The sequence below is a fragment of the Trichechus manatus genome, unplaced genomic scaffold (genome assembly GCF_000243295.1).
Source record: "Trichechus manatus latirostris isolate Lorelei unplaced genomic scaffold, TriManLat1.0 scaffold00011, whole genome shotgun sequence".
In the NCBI taxonomy this organism is placed as follows: domain Eukaryota; kingdom Metazoa; phylum Chordata; class Mammalia; order Sirenia; family Trichechidae; genus Trichechus; species Trichechus manatus.
The window spans coordinates 28,442,364-28,469,361 of NW_004443947.1; the positions used below are offsets into that span (position 1 = coordinate 28,442,364).

The 26,998-nt window shown below is 47.6% G+C and overlaps 1 protein-coding gene across 1 annotated transcript; it reads left to right on the forward strand.

Moving 5' to 3' along the window:
* Window positions 1-24,235: 24,235 nt before the first annotated feature.
* Window positions 24,236-26,540, forward strand: HAND1 (heart and neural crest derivatives expressed 1). Its single transcript, XM_004371273.1, has 2 exons — window positions 24,236-24,790; window positions 26,436-26,540. Exons 1-2 carry the CDS (start codon window positions 24,236-24,238, stop codon window positions 26,538-26,540), a joined length of 660 nt encoding a protein of 219 aa, XP_004371330.1.
* The last annotated feature ends 458 nt before the right edge of the window (window positions 26,541-26,998 follow it).

Genomic DNA, 26,998 nt, shown 5'->3' on the forward strand with positions numbered 1-26,998 from the left:
AATCAACACCCATGGAAGCAGCAGTCAAGAAATCAAACGATGCATTACATTGGGCAGTCTGCTGCAAAAGACCTCCTTAAAGTGTCACTTTGAGGACTAAGGTGTGCCTGACTCAAGCCATGGTATTTTCAATTGCCTCATAGGAATGCGAAAGTTGGGCAATAAATAAGGAAGACTGAAAAAGAATTAATGTTTCTGAATTACGGTGTTGGTGAAAAATATCGAATATACCATGGACTGCCAAAAGAACAAACACAAATCTGTCTTGGAAGAAGTACGGCCAGAATGCTCCTTGGAAGCAAGAATGGCGAGACTTTATCTCACGTACTTTGGACATGTTATCGGGAGGGACCAGTCTCTGAAGAAGGATATCATGCTTGGTAAAGTAGAGGGTCAGTCAAAAAGACGAAGACCCTCAACAATATGGATTGACACAGTGGCTGCAACTATGGGCTCAAGCATAACAAAGATTGTGAGGATGGCACAGGAGTGGGCAGTGTTTCGTTCTGTTGTCCATAGGGTCACTATGAGTTGGAACCGACTCAATGGCACCTAACAGTAACAACAACTTACCTTGCTGGGAGGTGACAGGCAAGCAGGGAGAATGCTTAACCTTAAGTCAAGTTTGAAGATTTAACTATCTGGGGGGACTGAAGATGTTGTTTACTGAACTTAGACTATATTTAGTGACTTGAAGGGTTTATAGGACTTTTTATTATCTAGTTGTTGTTAGTTGCCATCAAGTCCACTCAGACTCATGGCGACCCCATGTACAACAGAATGAGACGTTGCCTGGACCTGTACCATCTTCATGATTGTTGATATGTTGTGGCCCTTGTTTATTTTGAGTGCCTTCCAACAGAGGGCTCACCTTTCGGCACTATATTGGACAATATTTTGTTGTGATCCATAGCTCTTTCATTGGCTCATTTTAGGAAGTAGATCTCTGAAGTAGATCTACTTAGTCTGGAAGACTAAGAAGACAGAAATAGATCTGTCTTAGTCTGGAAGCTCTGAGGAAATCTGTCCACCACGGGTGGTCTTGCTGGTATTTGAAATACTGGTGACATAGCTTCCAGCATCACAACATCATGTTATCAGAGTGACCAAAAAACTCGTGGTTCTGCCCAAGTTTTCATATATGGGCAGGATAACTAGCCCCACAGAATAAGCAAAAACAGACAGAAGGAGGCAAAATCCAAGTTCCTCTCACATTAAACTTATTAAAGCCTATAAGTTCTGTGTGTTCAAATAATGGCACCTTGAGGCATTTGAGGCTACTTATCAAATACGTGGCCTTGGTAGATTGGGGCCTGAATGTTAAGCCTGAAGGTCTCAGGAAAACTAGACTCTGTTGTTTTGGGGTTTGGTGAACCTGAGCCCAAGGTCACATTGTGTTATAAGACTTAGGTTCCAACCTGGGCTGAACAGCGCCAAATCTGCATAATGCCATCTGCAAAGAATATAGCACTTTTGACACATGTCACACACCCCCGGTGAGAGAAGGGAAGGTCTCCAGAAGGGAAATGATGTAGCCGAGGTCTCCAGGCTGGGTAGGAGAGGTTTTTGGCTCCCTAAGCTCTTGAACCAGATTCTCTCATTCTGGACCATGACATGATGGCTCCCAGTGACATTGCTCTGACAGAATAGGCTATGAGTGAGATCTATGGGTTTATGAAAGATTGGAGGGAACCCTGTGGGTGACACATAGGACTTCCCATAGAGGGACACAGAGTGGACATAAGTGAAGTGAGAAGCCAAGAAAATGACCTTCCAGGTCACATTTTGGAACCAGAGGAACATCAGAGCTGGAAAGGCCTTTAAAGACTGTTGTGGACCAAATTGTGTCCCCCAAAAAGATAAGTTTAAATCCTAACCAATGGTTCTGTGAATGTGACCTTATTTGGAAATAAGGTCTTTGCAGATGTAATTAGGTAAGTTAAGATGAGGGCACACTGGAGTAGGGTGAGCCTTAAGCCAACTAACTGGTGTCCTTATAAGAAAAAAGAAGAAATGCAAAAATACATCGGAGAAAGCTATGTAATGACAAGGGCAGAGACTAGAGTGATGCGTCTACAGGCCAAGAAACACCAAGGATTGCTGGCACACACCAGAAGCTATAAGATGCAAGCAACAATTCTTCCTAGAGCCTTCAGAGAGAATATGGCCCTGCCGACATCTTGATTTCAAACTTCTGGCCTCCAAAACTGCGAGAGAATAAATTAATTTTATTTAAAGCCACCCAGTTTGTGGTACTTGATTATGGCAATCCCAGGAAACTAATACAGAAACCATCAGTCCCCATACTGCATTTTACAGAGAGGGAAACTGAGGCCCACACATGGACTTCAAGGGGCTCAGTCAGGACTTAGGTTTGAGCAGATTTCAGGCCTGGACCTTCTTCTGGAAGCAAACCTAGGAGTGCATTTGGGGCAAATGAAAAAGCTCAAGCCCAGGCACCACAAAAGGAAAGTTCAGGGCAAAGGGGAGAATAAGAGTTGTTCTCTTTTGCTTTAACAACAGCAAGGAGTGTGAAGAGGAGATGGGTGATGAAAGGTCCCTTCACGCTAAAGGAAGTCCTCAGAGGGGGCTGGGTGGGCAAGAGATGTAAGAGTAATAACAAGTATTTGATAAATGTTTGCTATATGCCGGGCACTGTTCTAAGAACTTTGTTGTTGTTGTTAGGTGCCATGGAGTTGTTCTGACTCACAGTGACCCTAGGTACAGCAGAACTTAACACTGCCCAGTTCTGTGCCGTCCTCACAATCACTGTTATGCTTAAGCCCGTAGTTGCAGCCACTGTGCCAATCCATGTCATTGAGGGTCTTCCTCTCTTTTGCTGACCCTCTACTTTACAAAGCATGCTGTCCTTCTTCAGAGACTGGTCCCTCCCGATAACATGTCCAAAGTATGTGAGATAAAGTCTCTCCATCCTCGCTTCTAAGGAGCACTCTGGCTGTACTTCTTCCAAGACAGATTTGTTTGTTCTTCTGGTTGTCCATGGCATATTCAATATTCTTTGCCAACACCATAATTCAAAGACAGCAGTTCATCTTCCATCTTCCTTATTCATTGTCCAGCTTTCACATACACATGAGGTAATTGAAAATACCAAGGCTTGGGTCAGGCGCACCTTAGTCCTCAAAGCGACATCTTTGCTTTTGAACACCTTAAAGACGTCTTTTGCAGCAGATTGCCCAAGGCAATGCGTCGTTTGATTTCTTGACTGCTGCTTCCATGGGTGTCAATTGTGGGTCCAAGTAAAGTGAACTCCTTGACTACTTCAATATTTTCTCCCTTTATCATAACGTTGCTTATTGGTCCAGTTGTGAGGATCTTTTTTTTCTTTATGTTGAGGTGTAATCCATACTGAAGGTTGTATTCTTTGATCTTCATCAGTAAGTGCTTCAAGTTCTCTTCAATTTCAGCAAGCAAGGTTGTGTCATCTGCATATAGCAGGTTGTTAATGAGTCTTCCCCCAATCCTGATGCCTGTTCTTCTTCATAGAGTCCAGCTTCTCGAATTATTTGCTCAGCATACAGATTAAATAAGTATGGTGAAAGGATACAACCCTGACACACACCTTTCCTGACTTTAAACCATGCAGTAAAAAGCACTTTAATGTGTATCTCAGTTAACCCTTACTCGACCCTGTAAGGTAGGGGCTGACATTAAACACCCATTTAATAGATGACTAAGGCACAGAGAGGTTAAATCACCTGCCTGAGATGACACCTTGGTTGAACTCTGGATTCCAAGCCTAAAAGTTTGACTCAAAAGTCCAAGCACTAAACTCTGCCTCACTGCCTGCTAATGTTTTAGAAAGCGCACCCTTGTGGCAAGGATTAGGGTAGAGGTCTAGGGCAGGGAGAACACTTAGAAGCTTGTGTAATCTCCTTTATGAGTGTTATGGATTGAATTGTGTCCCCAGAAGATATGTGTTGTAAATCCTAACCCCTATACACGTGGGTATATCTCATCTGGGAACAGGGCTTTCTTTGTTATATTAATGAGTCCATACCAGTGTCCAGTGTGTCTTAACCTAATCACTTTTGAGATGTAAAGGGAGCAGCTTAGGCACAGAAGCAAGGAAGCACAGATGGAGGGGAAGATACACACCACATGAAGATCGCCAAGGAACCGGGGAACAGAAGCTGAAACAAGACCTTCCATCAGAGCTGGTAGAAACAGAAAGCCTTCCCTAGAGCTAGTGCCTTGAATTCGGACTGCCAGCCTCCTAAACTGTGAGAAAATAAATTTCTGTTCGTTACAGTCACCTACTTCTGGTATTTCTGTTATAGCAGTGTCATGGATTGAATTCTGTCCCCCAAAAATATCTGTCAACTTGGCTAGGTCATGATTCCCAGTATTGTATGATTGTGTAATCTGATGTGATTTCCTTATGTGTTGTAAACGCTATCACTATGACTATGATGAGGTTATACTGATGAGGTTTACAAGATTAGATAGTGTCTTAATCCAATCTCTTTTGAGATATAAAAGAGAGAAGTGAGCAGAGACACATGGGAAGCTCATACCACCAATAAAGCAGTGCTGGGAGCAGAGCGCATCCTTTGGACCTGAGGTTCCTGCACAGAGAAACTCTTAGATGAAGGGAAGATTGATGCATCACAAGGACCTTCCTCCAGAGCCAACAGAATGAGAAAGCCTTCGCCTGGATCTGATGCCCTGAGTTTGGACTTGTAGCCTACTGGACTGTGAGAGAATAAATGTCTCTTTGTTAAAACCATCCATTGGTGGTATTGCTGTTAGAGCAGCCCTAGATGACTAAGACAAACAGCATTAAGAAACTAAGACAATGAGCAAATGTGGAATTACAGCCAATAAGGAACACACAGAGCTTGCCAGATTTCCTGGGTTAGAAAAATCACAGAGTAATAACAGAGTGGAGATCCTAGAGGTCACCTATTTAACCTCCTCATTTTCACAAGTGGGGACACTGAGGGTCAGAGAAGCAAAGCAAGTTAAAGTTGTCCAAGGATGTGTTGTTGTTGTTGTTACCTGCCGATGAGTTAATTCTGACTCATAGCAGACCCTATAGGACAGAATAGAACTTCCCCAAAGGGTTTCCAAGGAACGGCTGGTGGATTTGAACTGCCAACCTTTTGGTTAGCAGCCGAGCTCTTAACCATTGCGCCACCAGGACCTGCTGCTGTGTGAGTCAGGCTTGAATCCAGACGCATGACTTTAGTGATGGGAGTTGTCTTTAAAATATGTTAACAATAATTTTCTGGAGACCACATGATATTCTGCATGGAAAGCCTTTAAAATGGGCATATGCTTTGATACTTTTAGGAATTTGTCCTAAAGAATACCCCCACAGTGACATATAATTTTGTTCTTATGTGCCCGTCAAGTCGATTCCAATTCACAGCAACCCTATAGGACAGAGTAGAACTGCACCATAGGGTTTTCTAGGGTGTAATCTTTACATGTGGCAGACTGCCACATCTTTCTCCCACAGAGACACTGGTGAATTCAGACCACCAACCTTTCAGTTAGCAGCCGAGTGCTTTAACCATTGCACTACCAGGGCTCCTGACGTGTATAATAGGATGTTTTATTAACAATAATAATTCCCAACAATAGGGGGATTCGTAAAGTGAATTACGATATAGCTACTTGAAGAAATACTATGCAAACTTTAAAAAAAAAAAAAATCCTGTTGTAGGTCAGGAGTCCTTAAGCCGGGATATATGAATGAGTTTCAAGGGGTCGTGAATCTCCTAAAATTGTGTGTGTGTGATGTTATGAGAATGTGGATTTTTTTGGAAAGTGGATCCATAGTTTGGATAAGATTCTCAAAGGGATCTGTGACCAAAATATACTTTAAACTACTATTATAGAAAAATATTAGGAAAAAAACCCTTTATCCTAGAAAGGTAAACAAAAGACTATTAACAATCACTAAGCTATGGCCAGCCTTGTTTTATCTCTACTCCCACTCAAATCCCCCCGCCCGTATTATTTTGAAGGGAACCCCAGACATCATTTTACCCAGAAACAGCTCAGAATGTATCTCTAAAATGACTTTTTTTTACAGTATAGGTATTACATCATTATTACACCTAAAAAAGAAAAAACTAAACAATAACTCTTTGTTATTATCAACTATCCAGGTAATGTAAAGAGAATAATATTCATAATGCTGCCCATAATCCACTGCTAAGTGACAGAAGTGAGACAGGATACACACTATAACCCCATTTTTGAAAAATATACACATCATAGAAGTAACGGTTATTTGGGGATTGTAGGATTATAGGTGTTTTCTTGTCTTTTCCAGGTTCTCTATATTACCTTTTGAATTAAAAAAATACAAAAAGAATAAGATGGTAAACTTGTTTTTAAAAGTCTAACCCCTCTGATTCAGCATCCAAGTTTCAAGAGTTTATCCTGTTCCATCTTGAGATGGAGGAGACCCAGCCACCCAGAGGAGTTAGGAGTCTCTGTCAAAATCACCCAGGGAGGGGAGCCTGTGAAGGCAGACAGAAGAGACCTGATGGCTTTCCCAGGGTCTTGAGAAGAAAAGTAGAAGCAGAGCTTCTGGGACATTGTCTTAGTTATCTAGTGCTGCTGTAACAGAAATACCACGCATGGGTATTTAACAAACAGAAATTTATTTTCTCACAGTTTAGGAGGCTAGAAGTCTGAATTCAGGGTGCTGGCACTAGGGGAAGTCTTTCTCTCTCCGTTGGCCCTGGAGGAAAGTCCTTGTCTCTTCTAAGCTTCTGCTCCTGGGCAATCTTCATGTGGCTTGGCTTCTCTCTTCTCATCTCTGCTTCTTTCTTGTCCTAATCTGCTTTTTTTATGTTTTGTGAAAGAGTGACTCAAAACACACCCTACACTAATCCTGCCTCATTAAATAACAAGACAACTCATTCCCAAATGGGATTATAACCACAGGCATGAAAGTTAAGATTTACAACACATATTTTGGGGGACACGGTTCGATCCATAACAGACATCTCTCAAGCTCTGGTCCCTGATGTCCTGCCACCTCCTCCCTCTCACCTTCCCACCTTTATCAAACCTCACACGTTTGGGGCACTTTGCTGCTGGAGTCGACAGACCAAACGAAACAGAGGCGGGCGGCAGATAATCAGAGCCCTTTCTTGCCACACATAGGCCTGTTGGCTTGTCGGGCCTGGAAGAGAAAGCGTCTTGTTTCCCCAACACATTCCAGAGTCATGTCCCCAGGCTGCCTGGCCTCCAGGCCAGCCCCCTCTCCAGCCCTCCAAGTCTTTCAAGGTTGGGACAAAAAGAGAATGAAACACCTGATGTTGACATGCTCCTCTTTCCAAAGGCATAAGTCCCAGCTTTGCTGTGTGACCTTGGGCAAGTCCCTCCCATCTCTGGGCCTGTGTTTCTGCACTTGGACAGGGAGGGGGCTGGGCTAGATAATTTTTGAGACACCCATCCCCCCTCCCACCCACCCAACTCCGACTTGGTTAAGAGTTCCTAAATTTATCAGAAATAGGAAGCAGATCCACCACACCTCTAAATGTCAGCCCGGAATCTCATGGCTGCTTCAGGCCACAGTGTGAAGGCTGCTTGTTAAAACTTTTTTCACTGTGAGTGCATAAGATAGACATTTGACCTCAAGACCCAGTACACACACACACACACACAAAGTTTCATGCAACACTTACCCTTCCTTCATGTGATTGCAACTCATGAAGCTATTTTCACAATCCATGAAAGCGCATCACTTCACTTACTCTTTGACAAATACTGCTTAATGCAGCTGTGCCCCTATTTCTGGGCAAAGTGGTAGTTGAACCAGCCCAGGAAAATACAGACAGATTCTATATAAACTATTTTTGATTACTGCTCTTCTCAAACTTTAATGTGCACACAAATCACCAGGGAATGTTTTCAAAATGCAGATTCCAATTTAATAGATCAGAGATGGGTTTAAGATTCTCCATTTCTAACTGGTCACTCAGTGATTCCAATGGTGGATTAGACAACAGATATCTCAAACTATTCTTACCAAATGGACCATTTTTTTTCTCATGTCTGTCTGTTCTCCCTCCCTCCCTCTTTTTTCTATCCCTCTGTAAATTTGTATAGAGAATCAAACATTGGGTTCAAGTCACAGCTTTTCCCCTTACCAGCTGGAGAAGCTTGAGCAAGTTAAGTCTCTGTGCCTGTTTCTTTACCTGCAAAATGGGGGTAATAACTTCACCTTTCTGATGAGGTACTTTTGAGGACTGAATGAGATAATCCACCCAAAGTATTTAATAGATTGCCTATCGCAGGATGAGTGCCAACTAAATGCTGTTGTTGATGTTATTGCCAAAGTTGCTTTGTTCTGGGCACTTTTTCTTATTGACTGTCTCCTCTCATAGGAATTATATTTTAGGTTGTCTACCGAGTTTGTGGAACCCTGGTGGTGTAGTGGTTAAGGGCTATGGCTGCTAATCAAAAGGTCGGCAGTTGGAATCCATTAGCCGCTCCTTGGAAACCCTATGGAACAGTTCTACTCTGTCCTGTAGGGTCACTAGGAGTCAGAATTGGCTTGACAGCAACAGGTTTGGTTTGGTTTTTTGGTTTATTTTGTTTGTGAATATGAATTTATCTCTTAATTACAAAAGCAATGTACAGTATTGGAATAAGTTTGGAAAATTGCAGAAAAGAAAAAAAAATCACTGATGAGCCTATCATCCTAATCTAACAATGATTGGTCTGGGTGTCTTCTCTCATATGTATATTTTGACAAAGCTGTTTAGAATCTATTTTAGTTCTGTCTTAGTAATTTGAGTCAAAATTTATTTTTAAAATTCCTGAACAGATTTAAAAAAAATTGAACAGTCCAAGGGTATATTGTGGTAGAAAAATTTGACAAAAACAATTGTGGTAAATGCATTGCAGCCTCCTGGTCTGAATCCTGGAACAGAAAAAGGACATAAAGGGAAAAACTGGAGAAACTGAATAAAGCCTGGAGTTTAGTTTAATAAGGATGTACCAATGTTAAGTAACAATGCACAAGCACCAGAAGAGAGACTAGATAACTGGGAGCTCCTAAAAATCAAACCCTTATGCTCATCAAAAGACTTCACCAGAAGAGTCAAACGACGACCTACAGACTGGGAAAACATTTTTGGCTACAACAAATCTGATCAGCATCTAATCTCTAAAATCTACAAGATACTGCAAAACCTCAACAACAAAAAGACAAATAACTCAATTAAAACATGGGCAAAGGATATGAACAGGCACTTCGCCAAAGAAGATATTCAGGCAATTAACAGACACATGAAGAGATGTTCACAATCATTAGCCAGTAGAGAAATGCAGATCAAAACTACAATGAGATATCATCTCACCCCGACAAGGCTAGCATTAATGCAAAAAACACAAAATGATAAATGCTGGAGAGGTTGTGGAGAGACTGGCACACTTATACACTGTTGATGGGAATGTAAAATGGTACAACCACTTTGGAAATCAATTTGGTGCTTCCTTAAAAAGCTAGAAATAGAAGTACCATACGATCCAGCTATCCCGCTCCTTGGAGTATATCCTAGAGAAAAAAGAGCCATCACATGAATAGATATATGAACACCCATCTTCACTGCAGCACTGTTCACAATAGCAAAAAGATGGAAACAACCTAGGTGCCCATCAATGGAAGAATGGATAAACAAATTATGGTATATTCACACAACGGAATACTATGTAATGTTAAAGTACAACGATGAAGCCGTGAAACATCTTATAACATGGAGGAAGCTGGATGTCATTATGCTGAGTGAATTTAGTAAGTCACAGAAGGACAAATATTGTATAAGACCACTATTATAAGAACTCAAGAAAAGGTTTAAACACAGAAGAAAACATTCTTTGATGGTTACGAGGGTGGGGAGGGAGGGTGAGGGTTATTTACTAACTAGATAGTAGATAAGAATTATCTTAGGTGAAGAGAAGGACAGCACACAAAATGGGAAGTCAGCACAACTGGACTAAACCAAAGCTAAGAAGTTTTCTGAATACAATCAAACACTTCGAGGGACAGAGTAGCAGGGGTAGGGGTCTGGGGACCATGCTTTCAGGGGACATCTAGGTCAATTGGCATAACAAAGCTTATTAAGAAAATGTTCTGCATCCTACTTTGGTGAGTGGCGTCTGGGGTCTTAAAAGCTTGCAAGCGGCCATCTAAGATGCATCAATTGGTCCCAACCACCTGGAGTAAAGGAGAATGAAGAACACCAAAGACACAAGGAAAGTATAAGCCCAATAGACAGGAAGGGCCACATAAACCAGAGACTTCATCAGCCTGAGACCAGAAGAACTAGATGGTGCCCAGCTACCCCCAATGACCGCCCTGACAGGGAACACAACAGAGAGTCCTGGATGGAGCTGGAGAAAGGTGGAGTGCAGAACTCAAATTCTAGTAAGAAGACTAGACTTGATGGTCTGACTGAGACTGGAAGAACCCCAGAAAGCATGGCCCCTGGATTCTCTATCAGCCCAGAACTAAAACAATTTCTGAGGCCAACTCTTCAGACAGGGATTGGACTGGACTGTGGGACATGGAGCTATACTCATGAGGACTGTGCCTCTTGGCTCAGGTAGATACAGGAGACAAGACAAGCGGCTTCTGTCCGGAGGTGAGATGGGAAGGCAGAGAGGGTTAGGAGCTGGTTGAATGGACATGGAGAATCAGGGGTGGAAGGGAGGAGTGTGCTGTCACAGTATGGGGAGAGCAATTCGAGTCACATAACAATGTATGTATAAATTTTTGTATGGGAAAAAATTTTAAAAAAAAGTATCAGTGTTAATATCTTAGTTTTGACAAACGTACCATACTTATGTAAGATGATAACATTAGAGGAAATGGGGTGAAGGGTATATGGGAACTCTATATTATCTTTGCAACATTTCTGTAAATCTGAAAGTATTGCAAAATAGAAGTATATTTAAAATGTATGCATTTAGTGTGAATTATGTCTCTAAAAAGCTGTTATAAATATATGTATTTACAATTGTCCCAACCATGAGTTCATATACGGAGCATCTATTATGTGCCAGCTCTCTTCCTTAAGGTCTCTGGGTAGCACAAACAGTTTGTACACAGCTATTAACCTAAAGGCTGGCAGTTCAAATCCACCCAGCTGCACCATGGGAGAAAAGACCTAGTGATTTGCTTCCATAAAGATAACAGGCAAGAAAATCCTATGGAGCAGTTCTACTCTGTACCATACAGGGCCACCATGAGTTAGAATTAACTCAATGGCAACGTGCTTGGTTTTTCTTTCTTCCTTTTTTTTTCTCTCTCCTCTTAAAAGATTGTTCCTTCAACCACTTCTTTCTGAGCACCCATTGTGTGACTGGGCTTTACTGTATTGTGACTGGACTCTACTGTATGATTGACTCCTGGTTGGTCATAACATGACTGGCATCTCCTCAGAATTGTCTGTGTTAAACAAACTACCATTCATCCATGTGACAAATATTTATTGAGCAATTTCTATGTGCAGGTGATGTGCTAGGTGCATTGGTGAAGGAAATAGATTTAGTTCCTCTCTAAACTTAATAGACTTAATTTAGGACAAGCATGGTCCTTGCTTGTCTTCCCTCAGAATCTGCTAATGAGCTGCATTGAAAACGCATACTCCACACTCCACTCCTCACTCACATGGATCCCTGGTAGGAGCCAAGAACCTGCATCTGGAATGTGTTCCCCAGGGGACCGTGACACCTACTAAACATTGAGAACTAACACATACCTATTAGGATAATTGCCATGTGGCAAAGATACGGGGTTTATAACCTCATTATGATGAGTCAAATGGATCACCTCACCCTGATGAGCAACCGGTGCTACTATTAAAATAACAAAATGAACTCTGTTTAGCAGAAAGGATTTTTAGGATTTAATGTTTCTTAGCGGCAGGTTCATAAAGATGCTTCTTTAATGAGACTAAGTTATTGTTGCTATAACATTGTTGGAGAAATAAAAATATTTTTAGCATTTTAACTACTTATCCCAAACATGCATAATTGTAGTTGTTAAAAGCAAGGACTTCGGAGTCAGGGAGAGCTGGGGTTGAATCCTAGTTCTCCAATACCCTAGCTGAGTGACGTTGGGCATTAACTCCATATCTGTAAAACGGGGTTGATCCTGTTGTCGCAAGGATTAAATGAGAGATGTATGTAAGGTACACAGCACATAGTAAGAGTTTAACGTAACTGTGGTTTTTAGTGCGCTATGGTGGAAGTGTCCCTCTTCATACAGGAAAGAATTGCACATTTGTGAACCCCAAACACTACCCTGTTTCTGGAGATGTCTGTGCAATTCTGCTGGAGTCTTCCGAAACCTACCCCCACCATTCTGTTTGGTACAAGATGAGAACCGCCCCACTCAGTTCCAATCCCGCTGCCTCAGGCAAGAGCAATGCTAAACTAATATCGGGTAGAGAGAGTAGAAAGCTCTCAGATTGAGTGATAAGCACGGGGAAAAAGAACATACACGGGTTTTGTTGCCAAGAGTCCAAGTGACAAACATATTTAAGTTTACGGAGCTACATTTTTTTTTTCCTAAAGCAGAGAATGAAAAATAGAATGTTAAGGTTAATATGACCTTACAAATCATCAGATCATCTAATTCCACAGCTTTACTTAATGAAATACTTCCTTCATCAAGTGTCTTTTGGAGGCCTTACTATGTGCCAGATAAGTGCTGGGTGCAGGACAGGTGAAGATAAGAGCTGCTCCTTCTAGGAGTCTGGAGGTTTCAGCTGACAAAACTGTAGCCCGGGGAGCTTAAATAACTTGTTAGAATCAAGGACATTTTTTTTCTTCCCTATATTTTTCTGCATTCTCCAAATTTCCCACAACATCCACAATAACATTTCCATAATAAATATATCACATTTAGCTGTGTATGTGTGTATGTAAGCTTAGCTATAGTCACGCAAAAACAAAACCCACTGCCTTCTAGTCGATGCTGATTCATAGCGACCCTATAGGTCAGAGTAGAACTGCTCCATAGGGTTTCCAAAGAGCAGCTGGTGGATTTGAACTGCTGACCTATTGGTTAGTAGCCAAGCTCTTAACCACTGCACCACCAGGGCTCCATACAGTCACACATCAAATAAGAAAATAACTTTCATTGGTATATAGGTTACTCTTGAGTACCTACTATATCCACATAAACCGTATTCTCAAAGCATGGCCATTGCATGTATTCCAGTGAGCTGTATTCTAATGAACTGTATTGAAAACGCAGATTCCATGTCCTACCCCTCACCTATACGGATCCCTGGTAGGAGCCTGAACCTACATCTGAACTGTGTTCCCCAGGGGACTGTGACACCCACTAAACACTGAGAACTAATACACACCTATTAGGATAATTGCCATATGGCAAAGATATCAGTAACAATTAAAATGTTTTGGCCCCAGAAATGCGAATTAACCAATTAAGTTAACAAACGCATTTATCTTTTAGTGGCATACAGTCAACACATGCCTTTTTTGCTCTAGTGCCACAGCTAATTGTGTCCATTATGTGTTCTCAACAGGTGCTATAAATCAGTAAGCCTGTGAGAGAAGGTGCGCTATAGGGAGGGGAGAGCGAGATCTGAGAAGGAAGGGGGCATTCTTCATCTCACAAAATGAAATACAAAAGGAGTGGCACGTTTTCTCGAAGCAAGCAGCCTGGAGCCCTGTGTCTGAGCTCTTCTCCCCTCCTGCACGCACTCCAGTCCCCTCTGCGACACCGCTTGCCTGCCGGGGGTTGCATAACAGCCTTTTCTGAGCCCTACAAATCACAGCCCTGTCCTAATTCTCGAGCAGGCGCCCTTTACACTGCCCAGCCTCACAGCCTTCAGCATTTTGTAACCTCTCTCCTTTCCAGGTTATCATCATCTGTCAGATCTGAAGTTAAACAACAAGAAACATGTCAGGTGAGTGGCTGGGAGAGACACTTGGCTGTTTATGAGAAATATTCCATTACAATCTGACGCAAAATGTTAGGATGCATCTGCCAGCACCCAGACTCCACAGTTCTCCCCCAGGCTCTGCAAGGTTCCCCTTCTCTGTGAGTGAGCTGATTAGTGTGTGGTTCTAACCGATGTTTATCCTCTCTGGCTCCGTGGCAAATGCCGTTGGAAAAACCTGGCTCAATTGATGCATGGTCGCCTGGTACATTCAGATTCATTCAATTAGGATACCCAGTTCGAGACATAATGGGTTTTGGAGAGCTCAATAGACTGATTGGTTTTTATACACACACAGAGAAAGATTTGATTTCCTTTGCGGAATTTATGGCAGGGGAGAAGAGGTAATTAAATTAATTTCTGCTCTGGTTTCTGGGGCTTTCCTTTCTGTTCTCTCTTTTCCTGCCACTTTTGTTGTCCCTTTTTATAGACTTTTTTTTGGGCCTTTCTTGAATGGATGAAAATGAATTTAATAACCTCCAGCAGTTGGTTTGAGTTTGGGGGCTGGGTCCACTGTGACTTCTTGGTCTTTGCTCCATGATCTGGGTAGGTTTTAGGAAGCTAATGAGGACAATCTTGGGTCCTCTGGTGTGTGTGGGTGAGGTGATGGTGGCCAGGGAGCATTGTTGACACCAGGAAGACGTGGTCAAACCCAGGCTTTCTGGAAGGGAATCCACTCTGCTATTTGATCACGAAGTAACACCAATGCATACTTTCCCCTTCTCCAGTCACCATTCATGCCTCTTGCCTTTCTTTTTTTATTTCTGCTTTTTCCATCATTCGCTTATCTTCTCATCTCCCCTCTCCAAAACAAAATCCTGCTGCAGCTAACAAGGGGAATTGTGGGGTAGAAAGAGGTGGAAACTGAGAAAGGTGCTTGTAGAAAGGCTGACCATGACAATTAAAATAATTCTCAGTTTGGGGAGTTTGCAGGTTCCTACTCCCCTCCCTTCTCCTCTACGAAGCTAAGGCCGTTTTATCCATCCCTGACTTTTTAACGAGGGACTTCCCTCCTAAAACAAAAAGAGACAGAGAAGACCCCTGAGGGAGTTAGAAATTCAATGGAAAAAGCAAAAACACTGAGCACTTAACTTCTCTCCCAAAGGACCGGAGAGGCTGCCAATTCCCCAGCAAGGCCAGGGCTAAGCATTTTCCCAGTGTCAACATTAAATCCCTTTTTTGTTTTTCTCTTTTAAAGTGTGTTTACAATTGACCATTATGTGAAAGATGACGGATGTGGCCTGGCCCCGTTTAAAATAATAAGACTAATAATCATACCTCCCCCCCCCCTTTTTTTGCCCGCAGTCTCTTTCTGAAAGCCAACATGCAGGAGAAAAAAAGTATTTAAGAGCCCAGAATATTCCCCGGTAAATGCAGCCAGCCATTGCTCTATTCCTAGAAGCCACTGTCAAAGACGCTTAGGAACTTTCGGACTTCTCCGTCAGATAAGCGCTAAGTTTTCAACCAACTTTAAAAGACCGTATCTCTCTCCGGTCTATCCCCAGAATGTGTGGATCCCATGGTCCGTTAGAGCAGGGACATTTTAAATTGGGACAACTAAGGCCTTCCTCTATCTCCAGCCCCAAGTTTCAAGGGGAATAGTGGAAGGGGAGCGCCCTGTTCCCTTGCCATTTCTGACCCATTCTATCAGAATGGGCTAGGTTGATCCGACTGTGTTTTCTCTAGCGAAATTTATTGCATTTCTTTGAACCAGATGCTACCACGTGTATATCATTCCTGGAAGGTAGTGGCTGAAGGCTCCTGCGAGTGATGGGCTTGCAGGACAGGCGGCCGCGGGCGGAGCCGCGGGTTGGGATGAGTGCCCGCACTGCCTCGTGTTCCCGCACTACCTCGTGTTCCCGCACTACCTCGTGTTCCCGCACTACACTGCAGCCAATGTGGCGCAGAACTGCGTCGCCCCTGCGCGCTCCTTTGCCTCCTCTGGAGAAAGGAGCATAGAAGTTTTGAATGAATCCCCAAGCCTTCTCCCGGCGACAAAACCGCTCAGACCGTCAAGCCTAGAGTGGACAACTTGCCCTGCTCCCGGTGTGAATGGAAAATGCAAGAGCCATCTTCAGTAAGAAAGAAATTTGGCCCCCTCAGATGGCGTGGCCCTATTATCTCCTGGAGAAAGCAGACTCGATGATTGCTGGCGGAGCCTCGTGCGTTCAGCTCTGCCGGGATTGCTGGTCACTGGCCAGGACTTCCCATCCTGTAAAAGGCGTTCTGAAGCGTCTCCAGCCCCCGGTAGGTGGTCCCTTCTGAGGACCGCTGGCGGTGTCCGTCCTAGGAGGCACATTCGCGTTTCCCTAGACCTCGGGAGGGATCGCTGGCCTCAGGGTCTAGGGATGAGGGGAGTGAGTTGATTTAGTTCCCGCCGCGGAATTCAAATTGGACTGAGAAGGGAAAATTTTCCCTGACTCAGGACAGAAAGCAAGGGTCAGGAGGAGAAAGTGACCTTCGTGACATTGACCAGAGATAAACCTCTAGGCATAAAACAGCTCGGCATGCACTTGATCCGTCCGTAAGGGACCAGCTACAAGAGAACAGCGGAGGCACGCAGCACAGTGAAACTGACCAGCGTGCAATTCAGACCTCCCGATGTGCCTAAAACAGACTGGCATGTAACAGAACACCAGTTAGCTGACCACCTGCAACTGATCACCGTGAAGCTGACCAGAAGGAAACTGACCCGAAAGCAACTGGACTGGGTGAACCGAACCAGAGTCAAATCCACCTGCTTGTTAGCAACTACCCACTGCAGGGATTGGGGAGGGGGCCGCAGAAGGCCGAAGGGTAGATTGGGGTGGGGGCTTGTCCCTTGGTGCTCGGGAGAGCCTGCCTGGAGTTGTTGCCCGGGCTGAGGTGGGGGCAGGGGGAAAGAGTGTCCGGTGCATTTTGATTTACGACAGCCGCGCCCCAAGCAATCCCATAAATTTGGTGACCGTTTTCACCAAAACCGTGAGTTACGATTTTTCAAATAAATACATTTTCCAATCAGACGGGGTTCTGTTTAGGTTGAACGCGTCCCGAAACAGACATCTCTCTGCGCGGAAAATACACAGAGGAGGAAACGGAGCCGGGACGAAGCTCAGACGACATAAAAACTTGTGTAAACACGTTGTCATTTACGGACTTCGGAAGAGAAAGAGAATGGAGGGGAGGAAGACAGAAAGAAGGAGGAAAAAACACATACATGTTTAATTCTCCCTTGAATCCGAAGGTTCCAGCCCCAAGGGAAGACAAGGAACATTTAATATTCTTTTTCCATAGTTTGATTTATGTTACTCATTAGACAATAGGCCACAGCAGGTTTACCTTAAATAGATTTTTATTTTTGAGGCTGTTAGAAATCTAAGAATAGACAGGGTTCACACACACACACATGCACACTTAGTTTTTCTTTAGGAAAGAGTGCGTTGGGCGGGGCTGGGGGGTGGGAGATAAACCAAGGTGGATGATTTTAGCAGCGGTAGGTCTTGGATTTCTAGCTGTGTGACCTTGGGCAAGTCCCTCCCTATCCTTTGGGCCGGTTTCACCACCTGGAAAACATGAGGACTGGACTAGGAATCATAGGCCCCCGTTACACACAAGTACATTCACACAGAGTTGTGCGCACAACTGTGGGAGACACCCCCGCCCCCAAGGCTTCAGGTAAAGGACTTCTCTTCTCTTCCTCTCTTCCAGCTTGGATACTCTCAGGCAGGACCTCAGTCCTCATCCCAGGAAAGGGCAGAATAAGGGGATACAGAGCTGCCATCGAACCCAGGTTCTTTTTAGCGGTGTGGGCTCTAGCCCTGTCTTTCTGCCACTCACTGGCTGCGCGTCCTTGGCGAAGCCTCTTCCCCTCTCTGCGCCTCAGTTTCCCTTCTATATGCTGAAGTGGTTCCCATGCGTTCCCCCAGTAGATTTGTCACTACCAGACCGGCGAAGGCTTCTCGCCCTATGAGCTTCCAGGGGAAATCGATACCCTTCCTATCTCTTCACTACCCCGACAGTTCCCCAGCCCGGGGGAGAAAGCCGGCCCAGATTGCAAAACCCTAGACACTCTTTAGATGCGGCAGAGAAATGTTTAAGGGATTTGCGCGCTCAAGCTGCGGGGTAAATGGCCCGCGGGCTGATTTATGGCGCGTTACCGCGCGACGCGATTCCCCAAGACAGCGAGAATATTTTACACCGCGCTAATATAAACAGGCGGCCTGCCGGGTCCTTTTTATGGAGTTCCTGTAATTACCCGGGCCCTGACAGGTCCTTGATTTACGGCCCTATTTAGATAAGGGGTCCGGTGCGGGGATTGCCGGTGGCGTCAAGGTCACGGGACGCGGCCGGAGAAGGTTTTGCGGTAGGCGCCGCGGAGAGGACTCTCCGAGGCCTGCCAATCTGGGGGGTAGGGGTGAGGGTGGAGGGAGGAGCCAGGCGAAGGCAGGAATGAGACCCCCGAGGCCGAAGCCGCCGTCCCTCCCAGAAATCCGAGGCTTGAAGGACCTTGGAATCGCCGGGTAGAGCCGCACACTGTATAGATGGAGGAACTGTGCCCTGAAGGGGGCAGGGACTCGCCCAGAGTCATTTAAACGAGTGAAATGGGGGGATCTGGAACTAGAATTCTGGTCTCTGGCAACATAATCCCCACACCTGGCAATGCTTGGTTTCTCCACCGTTAGCCTTAGGAGGACTGGTTCCAGGACGGTCGGTGGGGAAAGGGCCAGGACTGAAACGCAGTCAGAAGCCGGGGCGGTCAGGTCAGATCAGAGTACTACTGCAAGGGGAGTCCAGTGGCCTGCTTCTCGTCTCTGTCCACGTCGCGTGGCGGCGTGTAAATCTATTTTTTCCCTGTGAAATTAATATTCCTAAAAGCAGAGCCACTATTTATCCAGGTTTACTGTTACCATGCTAAGAGCCTCACTTACATTATCTCGCTTAATCTTATGCCAGCCCTTGGCGACGGGTATTATTGTCCTCCAGTTTACAGAGGAGGAAACTGAGGCTCTGAAGGTTCACACAGTGAGGAATAACAGTTTCCGTTTTCAACTCAGGTGGGTCCGATTCCACTGCTAGGCTCTACTTCAATACAACTTTGTAATCTCTGTGTGCTTCAGCTCTCTACTCTGTAAAATGGGTAACAGTGCCTGTCCTCGGCCTCACTTGAACAATTGCGGGGAGAACTGAGAAGAGTCCATTTTAAAATGCTCAGGGCGCCAAGATCTCCTGAAGGCGCTATGGGGATAAACACCGAGGTTAGGAGACACGAGGCGGGACCGGGGACTGCAGGGCTCCCCGGAGTTCCTGGATCCCGGGCCTTGGTTTGTAGAGGTGGGCCAGAGGAGACTGGTGCTTTGCTCTTTGGGACCCACGAGCCAAGTGCTAACTCAGCGTGCCTGGAGAGAGGACCCAGGGCGGGGTCAGTGCAACAGCGGGGAGCTGGGAATTATAGTACTCCGGACTATCTATCCTACCCCCTTCTTCCGCAAAAGGAGAAACTGAGGCTGGGAGTGGAGCTCAAACCCACCTCTCTTGCCTCTCAGCCTATAGCGATTTCCGCCAAGATCTCTCCGCCACCACAGAGCCTGGGGCAGACGGAGAGAACACTCTCGCCAGGCTCCACCACGGTCCGGTTCTGCCGCACTTCCAACGCACCTGAGCCGGTTGGAGTTAAAAGAGCTTTGGGGCTCCGGGAAGGCGGGGGCTGGAGCCTAGGCGCCTTGCAGTCTACGCGGGCGGATCTCTCCAGCGTCCACCCTGCTGGCGGCGGCCCAGCACCGCGCCCCAGCGGGTCCCCTAGGGTTGCGCTCCCAGTGGTGGCGCCGCTCACCCGACGACTTCGAATCTTTGGCGGGGGGTGGCGAGCTATACTCTCGGCGGCGCCAGCGGCTAGGGGCACCCTGCTCTTTAACCACCCACTAGGGACTGCCAGGCTGTCTCAGGACCCTCGAAGGGTCTCTTGGGACTGAGACTTGTCACCCAGTACTGATAACGCATTCCCCACCGCACTAACCGGGCCGGATATGTGGGGAACGTATATGGCCCTGAGTGATCCGTATAACGTGGGGAGAGCGGCTGGGACACATGCGGGTGGGAACATGAGCTGCGCCTTTGTGAGTACGTAGATAATTGTGTGTACCTCTGTGAGTGCTTAGGCCTGCTGGATGGCGCAAACTGTTAAGCGCTCCACTACTAGCGGAAAGGCTGACGCTTGGAATCCACCCAAAGGCGCCTCAGAAGATAGGCCTGGCGATCTCCTTCTGAAAGGTCACAGCCTTGAAAACCCTAGGAAGCAGTGCTACTCTGCACACATGGGATTGCCTTGAGTAGGAATGGACTCGACGCTAATAACGACTGTGAATGCTTGTCTTGTGGGTGTCCTAATCATGCGCATAACATTTGTTATTCTTGTGTACCGTCCAGTTGATTCCGACTTATGGCGACCCTTGGACAGAGTAGAACTGCTCTACAGGGTTTCATAGGCTGTAATCTTTATGGCAGCAGCTCTCCAGGTCTTTTCTCCAGTGGAATCACTGGTGGATTCCAACCACCGACGTTTCCTTTGGCAGTGGAGCTCTTTAACCAATGGGCCACCAGGGCTTCTTTTGCATAACAATATACAACTTTATTTCGAGGGCTGTAAGTGCGTATATAAGTGTATATAAGTAAGGTTGAGAATATGTGTCAAATAGTTTGAATGTTTGAAATCTGAATGCCTATGTGGGTAACCTGGAAATATGTGAGAATGTTTGTGAGCACCTGTGTATATATAGGAGTAATCGTAGCTTTGTTATGACACTGAGAATATATGAAACCTATAATGGAGTTTTTGGAAGTTTGTGCTGTGAATACAATTATGGGGGAATTGTAGGCAAATACAGACTAGTTGTACCTGTACATAATTTTGACAGTAAGAATATGTGTAAAATCCTGTGATGGTGGGGTATTTAGAATTTATGAGCCCAGCTGCTAACCAAAATGTCGGCAGTTCAAATCCAAAAGCCACTTCTTGGAAACCCTATAGGGCAGTTCTACTTTGTCCTCGAGGGTCACTATAAGTTGGAATTGATTCATGGGCAAGGGGTTTGGTTTTATTGTATGATGAGTCGAAATATGACTAGGCGGCAATGATTTTTTAGATTGTATGATGGTGTCTTTTTACATACCTGAATGTATGATTGTGAGTGGCTTGTAGCTGTAACGCATCTGAAACATGGTGTGTGCCCTGTGGGTGACAGACATAATGTGTAAAATCCTAGGAATGCATCAATCTATGAAATGCTGTGTGTCGTGTGGGTGTGATTGTGTGGTACACATACTTTTTTGGTGTCTTATGAACATATGGACTTTTGTGAGCTTGCCCCCGTGTGTGTCCTTAAGGCTGTGTGGGCCCGCGTGCATACGTTCATGTGTATTCGTGGGCTCGGGTACGCCACTGGGAAAGGCTGCGGGGGGTAGGGGGAAAGACTGCGCTTGGATTAGGACAAAGCCTGGGTGTGTTGATGATTGAGGTCCTTCTCCACTGAGTAATTACTCTCTCTACCCGCATACCCTCATTCAAGGAGGCCTCCAGGCCCGGAAAGTCGGCCTTCAGCCCCGGGAGGCGCAGGACCCCGCGGAGCCGCCGCCGAACTGGGCGCCGGCCGCTCCCTCCCCGCGAGCCTCCGGCTCCGCGCTCAGCCCAACCCCAGCGCTGCTGGCGCCAGGCGCCCAGGAGAGCGGCGGGTTTCCTGCCCGCCTCGGGCAGAAAACCAGAATCCTCCCTCCCGCCACGTACCCCCACAGACCCAGCTGTCTCCCACAGGTGGAACTGGCCAGCTGAAAGCTGAACCAGATAACCACAAAGCGTTTGTCCCTTTTCTGTCCTGTAGGGTTTTTTTTCTTTTTCTTTCCATCCACTCCCTTGTCGGGGAGCCCTGGTGGCGCCGTGGTTAAGTGCTCGGCTGCTAACTGAAAGATCGGCGGTTCGAACCCACCAGCTGCTCCACTTCCGTGAAGATTCCAGAAAACCGAGCCCGTTGCTGTGGAGTCCATTCCGACTCACAGCGATCCTGTAGGACAGAGCAGAACCGCTCTATAGGGTTTCCAAAGAGCGGTTGGTGGATTCGAACTGCTGACCTTTTGGTTAGCAGCCGAGCTCTAACCGCGCCACCAGGGCTCACCTCCCGTAAAGCTTATAGCCTTGGAAACCCTATGGGGCAGTTTTACTCTGTCCTACGGGGTCGCTGTTAGTCGGAATCGATTCGATGGCAATAGGTTTGGGTTTTTTTGTTTGTTTTTTGTTCACTCCCTCGTACAGGAGTGTAATACCACTTACCCATTTGCGTCAGGACCCCCAGGAAAATCGTTCATCCTCTCTGGGCCTCGCTTTCCCTATGTGTACGATGAGACTTGGCCTTTCTATCCCTGCCTTTGGATTAATAACAGTGCCAGACACATAGTGTACGGTCAATAAATAATTGTTGAATGAATAAAGGAATGAATTTGCCCTTCAAAAATTTTTATATTTTTGTTGATGTTGAAAATATACACAGCAGAACATACACCAATTCAACAATTTCTGCATGTACAATTCAGTGACACAATTCAGTGACAATTCGAGTTGTGCAACCATTCTCACCCTCGTGATTTGCCCGCTTAAAAGCATTCACATAGATTTAACTCTCACCTGGATATTGCTTTTGGGAGAAAGGCCCACTGCCTCTACACTACCTAGGGAGTTGGGGCGGGGGAGGAGCTGAGCTGGGAAGGATTGGTAAAGGTGGAGGGACGCAGGCACAAGGACATCAACTGGGAGCTACAACAAAGGGGTGTAAGACGAAGAGTCCTCAGCCTGAAGCCCCACCACTCTGGGATCCCCAGGTCCCACTGCGAGCTGGGGGGCGGGGGCTGGGGTGGGGAGCTGCCTTTGGAGAGAATCCGACGGGCCGGGAAGGGATCTGGCGGAGAAGGGAAATGGCCGAGGGCTGCGCGGACAAGATGATGCCCCTCTGCTCGTAGGATGAGACGCGTGAGGGGCATCAAGCTTCTCGGGCTGCGCCAGCTTCGTGGATGGTATGAGTGGTGATCTCTGCTGCATGCGTTTGCGTCCAAAGGCCGAGTTTTCCCGCAGTGAGCTTCGGCGTCCGTGTCTCCAAATAATCAGGCATTCTAAAGCGGTGATGACCTGGGTGGAGTGGCCCAATGTATCCTGCTCCCGAGTCCCAAGAAGAGAGGAGGTGAGTCCTGTCCGCTAGGCCAAATCGTACGCGGGGGCTGCATCAGCCTCAGCTCCGCCGCCCGTTGGATTGATTGGGCGCCCAAGAGGCGAGAAGAGCTGGTCTCTGCCCCTCAAGCTGGAACAAACTGGTAAATGCCCGTAGGCTTGAAGCTCGCCCCACCTCTCCACCCCCTCCACCCCCCGCCTCAGAAGGACTTTTCTGATGGTCAATCGCAGCTGGCCGGCAGCATGCGAGATTTAGCTAGAGTTGGCGGACTGGTAACGACTCCACGCGGATGAGGCTTGGGTCCCGCCTGAAGGGGAAGATGATGGTGGGGGGCGGGGGCTGTCAGGAAGGAATATAGGGGCCTATTCTACCTTCGGCAGCGCCCTCCCAGCTCCCGGCTCCGCCGAGTGAGTAGAAGGAGCTCGGAATTAGGAAGTGCTGGAATTCCTGTTTTGAATTCTAGTGAGTCTGGAAACAAGAACCTACCTTTCTCTGAGCCTCAGTTTTCCTATTTGTAAAATCAAGGGTGGGCTTTAGGTGAAAATCTCCTTTTCGCTCGATAATTCTAAATTCCTTTCTTCGGGTCTGCGGGGAGGGAATGGCAGCACCGTCCAGGGCGTGGCAGGTCTGCGCCTCAAGTACTTAGCCCCCACCTCCCCCAAAGCCAGGAACTGGGGGTGGGGGTTTGAGGGACGGAGGCGGGGCCACCTCCGTGTCCCCTCTGACGGCCTAGAGTCGAGTGGCGATAGCCCAGCGTAAAACCAGGGACGGCCACCCCCCTTTCCTCCTCTCCGCCCCCTGCCATTGGCTCCAGGGAGAGGTTGACATCAAAGCCGCGGCCTTATATAAGCCAGAGCCGGGTGAAGAGGCTGCAGAAGGGTTAAACCGGTCTCTGGGCATTGGCGTCCTCACCCCCGAAAGGAGCAGGCAAGAAGGCGGCAGGCTGCAAGTCCCGGGACTCCCTCAAAGCCGGCGCCCACGAGAGCGCGGTCTCCGAGCCTACGGGTAGCCTCGACAGTCTGTGGGGCGCATGGGGCGGCGCTAATAGGGCTGGCGGCGCAGGCCAGGGGCCGCTCCAACATGAACCTCGTGGGCAGCTACGCGCATCATCACCACCATCATCACCATCACCACCCGCATCCCGCGCACCCCATGCTCCACGAGCCCTTCCTCTTCGGCCCGGCCTCGCGCTGTCACCAGGAGAGGCCCTACTTTCAGAGCTGGCTACTGAGCCCAGCTGACGCTGCCCCAGACTTCCCCACGGGGGGGCCACCGCCCACAGCCGCAGCCGCCGCCGCCGCCGCCTACGGCCCAGACGCCAGGCCCGGCCAGAGTCCCGGGCGGCTAGAGGCGCTCGGCGGCCGCCTGGGTCGGCGGAAAGGCTCGGGACCCAAGAAGGAGAGGAGACGTACAGAGAGCATCAACAGCGCCTTTGCTGAGCTTCGCGAGTGCATCCCCAACGTGCCGGCAGACACCAAGCTCTCCAAGATCAAGACTCTGCGCCTGGCCACCAGCTACATCGCCTACCTGATGGACGTGCTGGCCAAGGACGCACAGGCCGGCGACCCCGAGGCCTTCAAGGCTGAACTCAAGAAGGCCGATGGCGGCCGCGAGAGCAAGCGGAAAAGGGAGCTGGTGAGTTTCGGGCCCCGTGCGCTCCAACCGAGGGTGCGGGCGCCGAGAGCACCGGCAGGCGGTGCAAGCAGTGGAAGCAGACTGTTGTGTGTGCGATTTTGAGAGGCTGTGGGGAATTCTGGGATTGTCGCAGTGTGGGATTGTGTGCATGGGCGGGGGGCACAATTCACAATTAAATTTATTTGTAATGTGGAAAAGTGTAAGACTGAGTGCAGATAGAATCTTAATCTTTTTGGAAGAGATCTTCGGGCCCCCTTTAAGAATCATTGGAAGCTCCGGATCCGGAGAAAATGAACATAGCACATATTTCACTTAAAATTGTCGGGGCTCGGGAGGGTGGGGGGTCCGGATCCTTCCTTGGGCTCAGCTGGAAGCTAGGTTAAGAACGCCTGTAGGAGTTCGTTAACTTGCCTGAGGGAATTTACTTGTATGGGCTCAGTTACTGTTTTCAAAGCGCCTCTGCTATTAAGGCTATTCCACCGCCATCATTGTACAGCTAGGGAAACTGAGGCCCACAGTGGGATGGGATGTGGAGAAGACTGCCTACCTGAGGAGTCAGAGGTGGAGCTGGGGTAAAACAAATCAGGTCTTTTATTTCCAGTCCAGACAGCGTTCCGCCGCTCCACCGCAGTGGGCGGATTCCGAGGGCGATGTCGGTGGCATTGTGTGTAAATGCCAAAGGCCAAGAGCCACGAGACTCGCCCTCTTCTCTTGGCTTTGCGGATCGCTAGCCCCCACTCGGCCTTTTTCGACCCTCTCTAGTAAGGGTAATACTTTCTGGCGTTCAGTTCTTCTGACCCAGGGCTACGGGACCTCTCTCTGCAAGAGGTGATTTACCCTCCGCGAGGTACGCGGATGAGTTCAGGTCCGCAGCGCGGGGGAGCCGGCTAGAAAGCCTGTCGGGTTTTATCTGCCCGGCGGATGCGGTGGTAAGGTAGGGAAAGCTCACCCAGAGAGACCGGGAAGGACAGATGGGCATTGAGTCTTTAAAACGCTGGCCTGGGCTCGGGGAGGTGCAGGCCCGGGCGGCGCCTCAGTAGAAGTAGTTATTGGGCGACCCCGACCTCCCGCACGTCTCCGCCTTCTAAGAGCAATAGCCCGATACCTGCTAGGAGAGCAGGAGAGCGGGGGTACTAGGCCTGTCCCACTCCCTCGGTCTTTTCGCCTAGCAGTGTGAGGCCCCCAGCGCCTGCTGGAGAGGACTCAAGCCTGTCTTCAAGGCCCAGGGGCTAAACGAGGTTGGAAAGTCAGTGGGACGTGTGTGGGGGGAGCAGATCCGCCTGCAGGAAAACTAGGGATTCCACCCATTCCCGTCCCCACTGCAGCCCCAGCCCCAGGTCTCCCTCCAGTGCCTTAAAGTCAAACCTTCAAGCGTCAATTTTACCGGGCGCGGAGAATTCTGTTTACCAAACTTCCCGCTGCTGCCCTGCCCATCCCGGGTTCCAGGAACTTGGCGCATAAGGGCAAATTTATGAGTCTGTTTGCATATTTTGCAAACAGAAATCTGTCATTTATTTAAAGGCGCCCAGTTACTGCTCACAACACCGCCCCCCCCCACCCCCACTTCACGCCTGGGCGATTGGAGCAGAAAATTTTAAACCTGTCTCTCTTCGCCTCTTTTCTTGTGTATGTCCTCTGGCAGCAGCAGCAGCACGAAGGCTTTCCTCCTGCGCTGGGCCCAGGCGAGAAGAGGATTAAAGGGCGCACCGGCTGGCCGCAGCAAGTCTGGGCGCTGGAGTTAAACCAGTGAGCCGAGGCCCGCGCCAAGAACCCGGCCGCGGCTGGTCGACCCCGGAGCCGGGGAGGAAAGGAAGGTAGCGGCGAGTGCCAGACTCTGGGTCGCAGCGGCTTGTGGGGACGCTTCCCTCTGAGCCTCTGCTGCGCGCTGGCAGGTCGCTGCTGCAACTACATACTTGGATCGCACGTGCAATGTCATTTGAAATTGTTTTTAATACATAAAGAGAAAGAGAAATATATATATACCCACTTCCCTAACCGAGAGGGCCACCCTTGTCGGCACGATGAGGGAGGGAGGGATGGCGAGACAGAAGCACGCGAAGATGCACCCCCTGACCCATCTGGGGCGAATTTAAAATACTCAGCGCCAGCCTCACTCTGCTATCTGGCTCTCTTTCTCTCTCGTCTCCCTCTCCGCTTTGCCTCAAAACTCTGGGGGCCCCCTCTTCCTTTATTAAAAGGCAGTAAGAG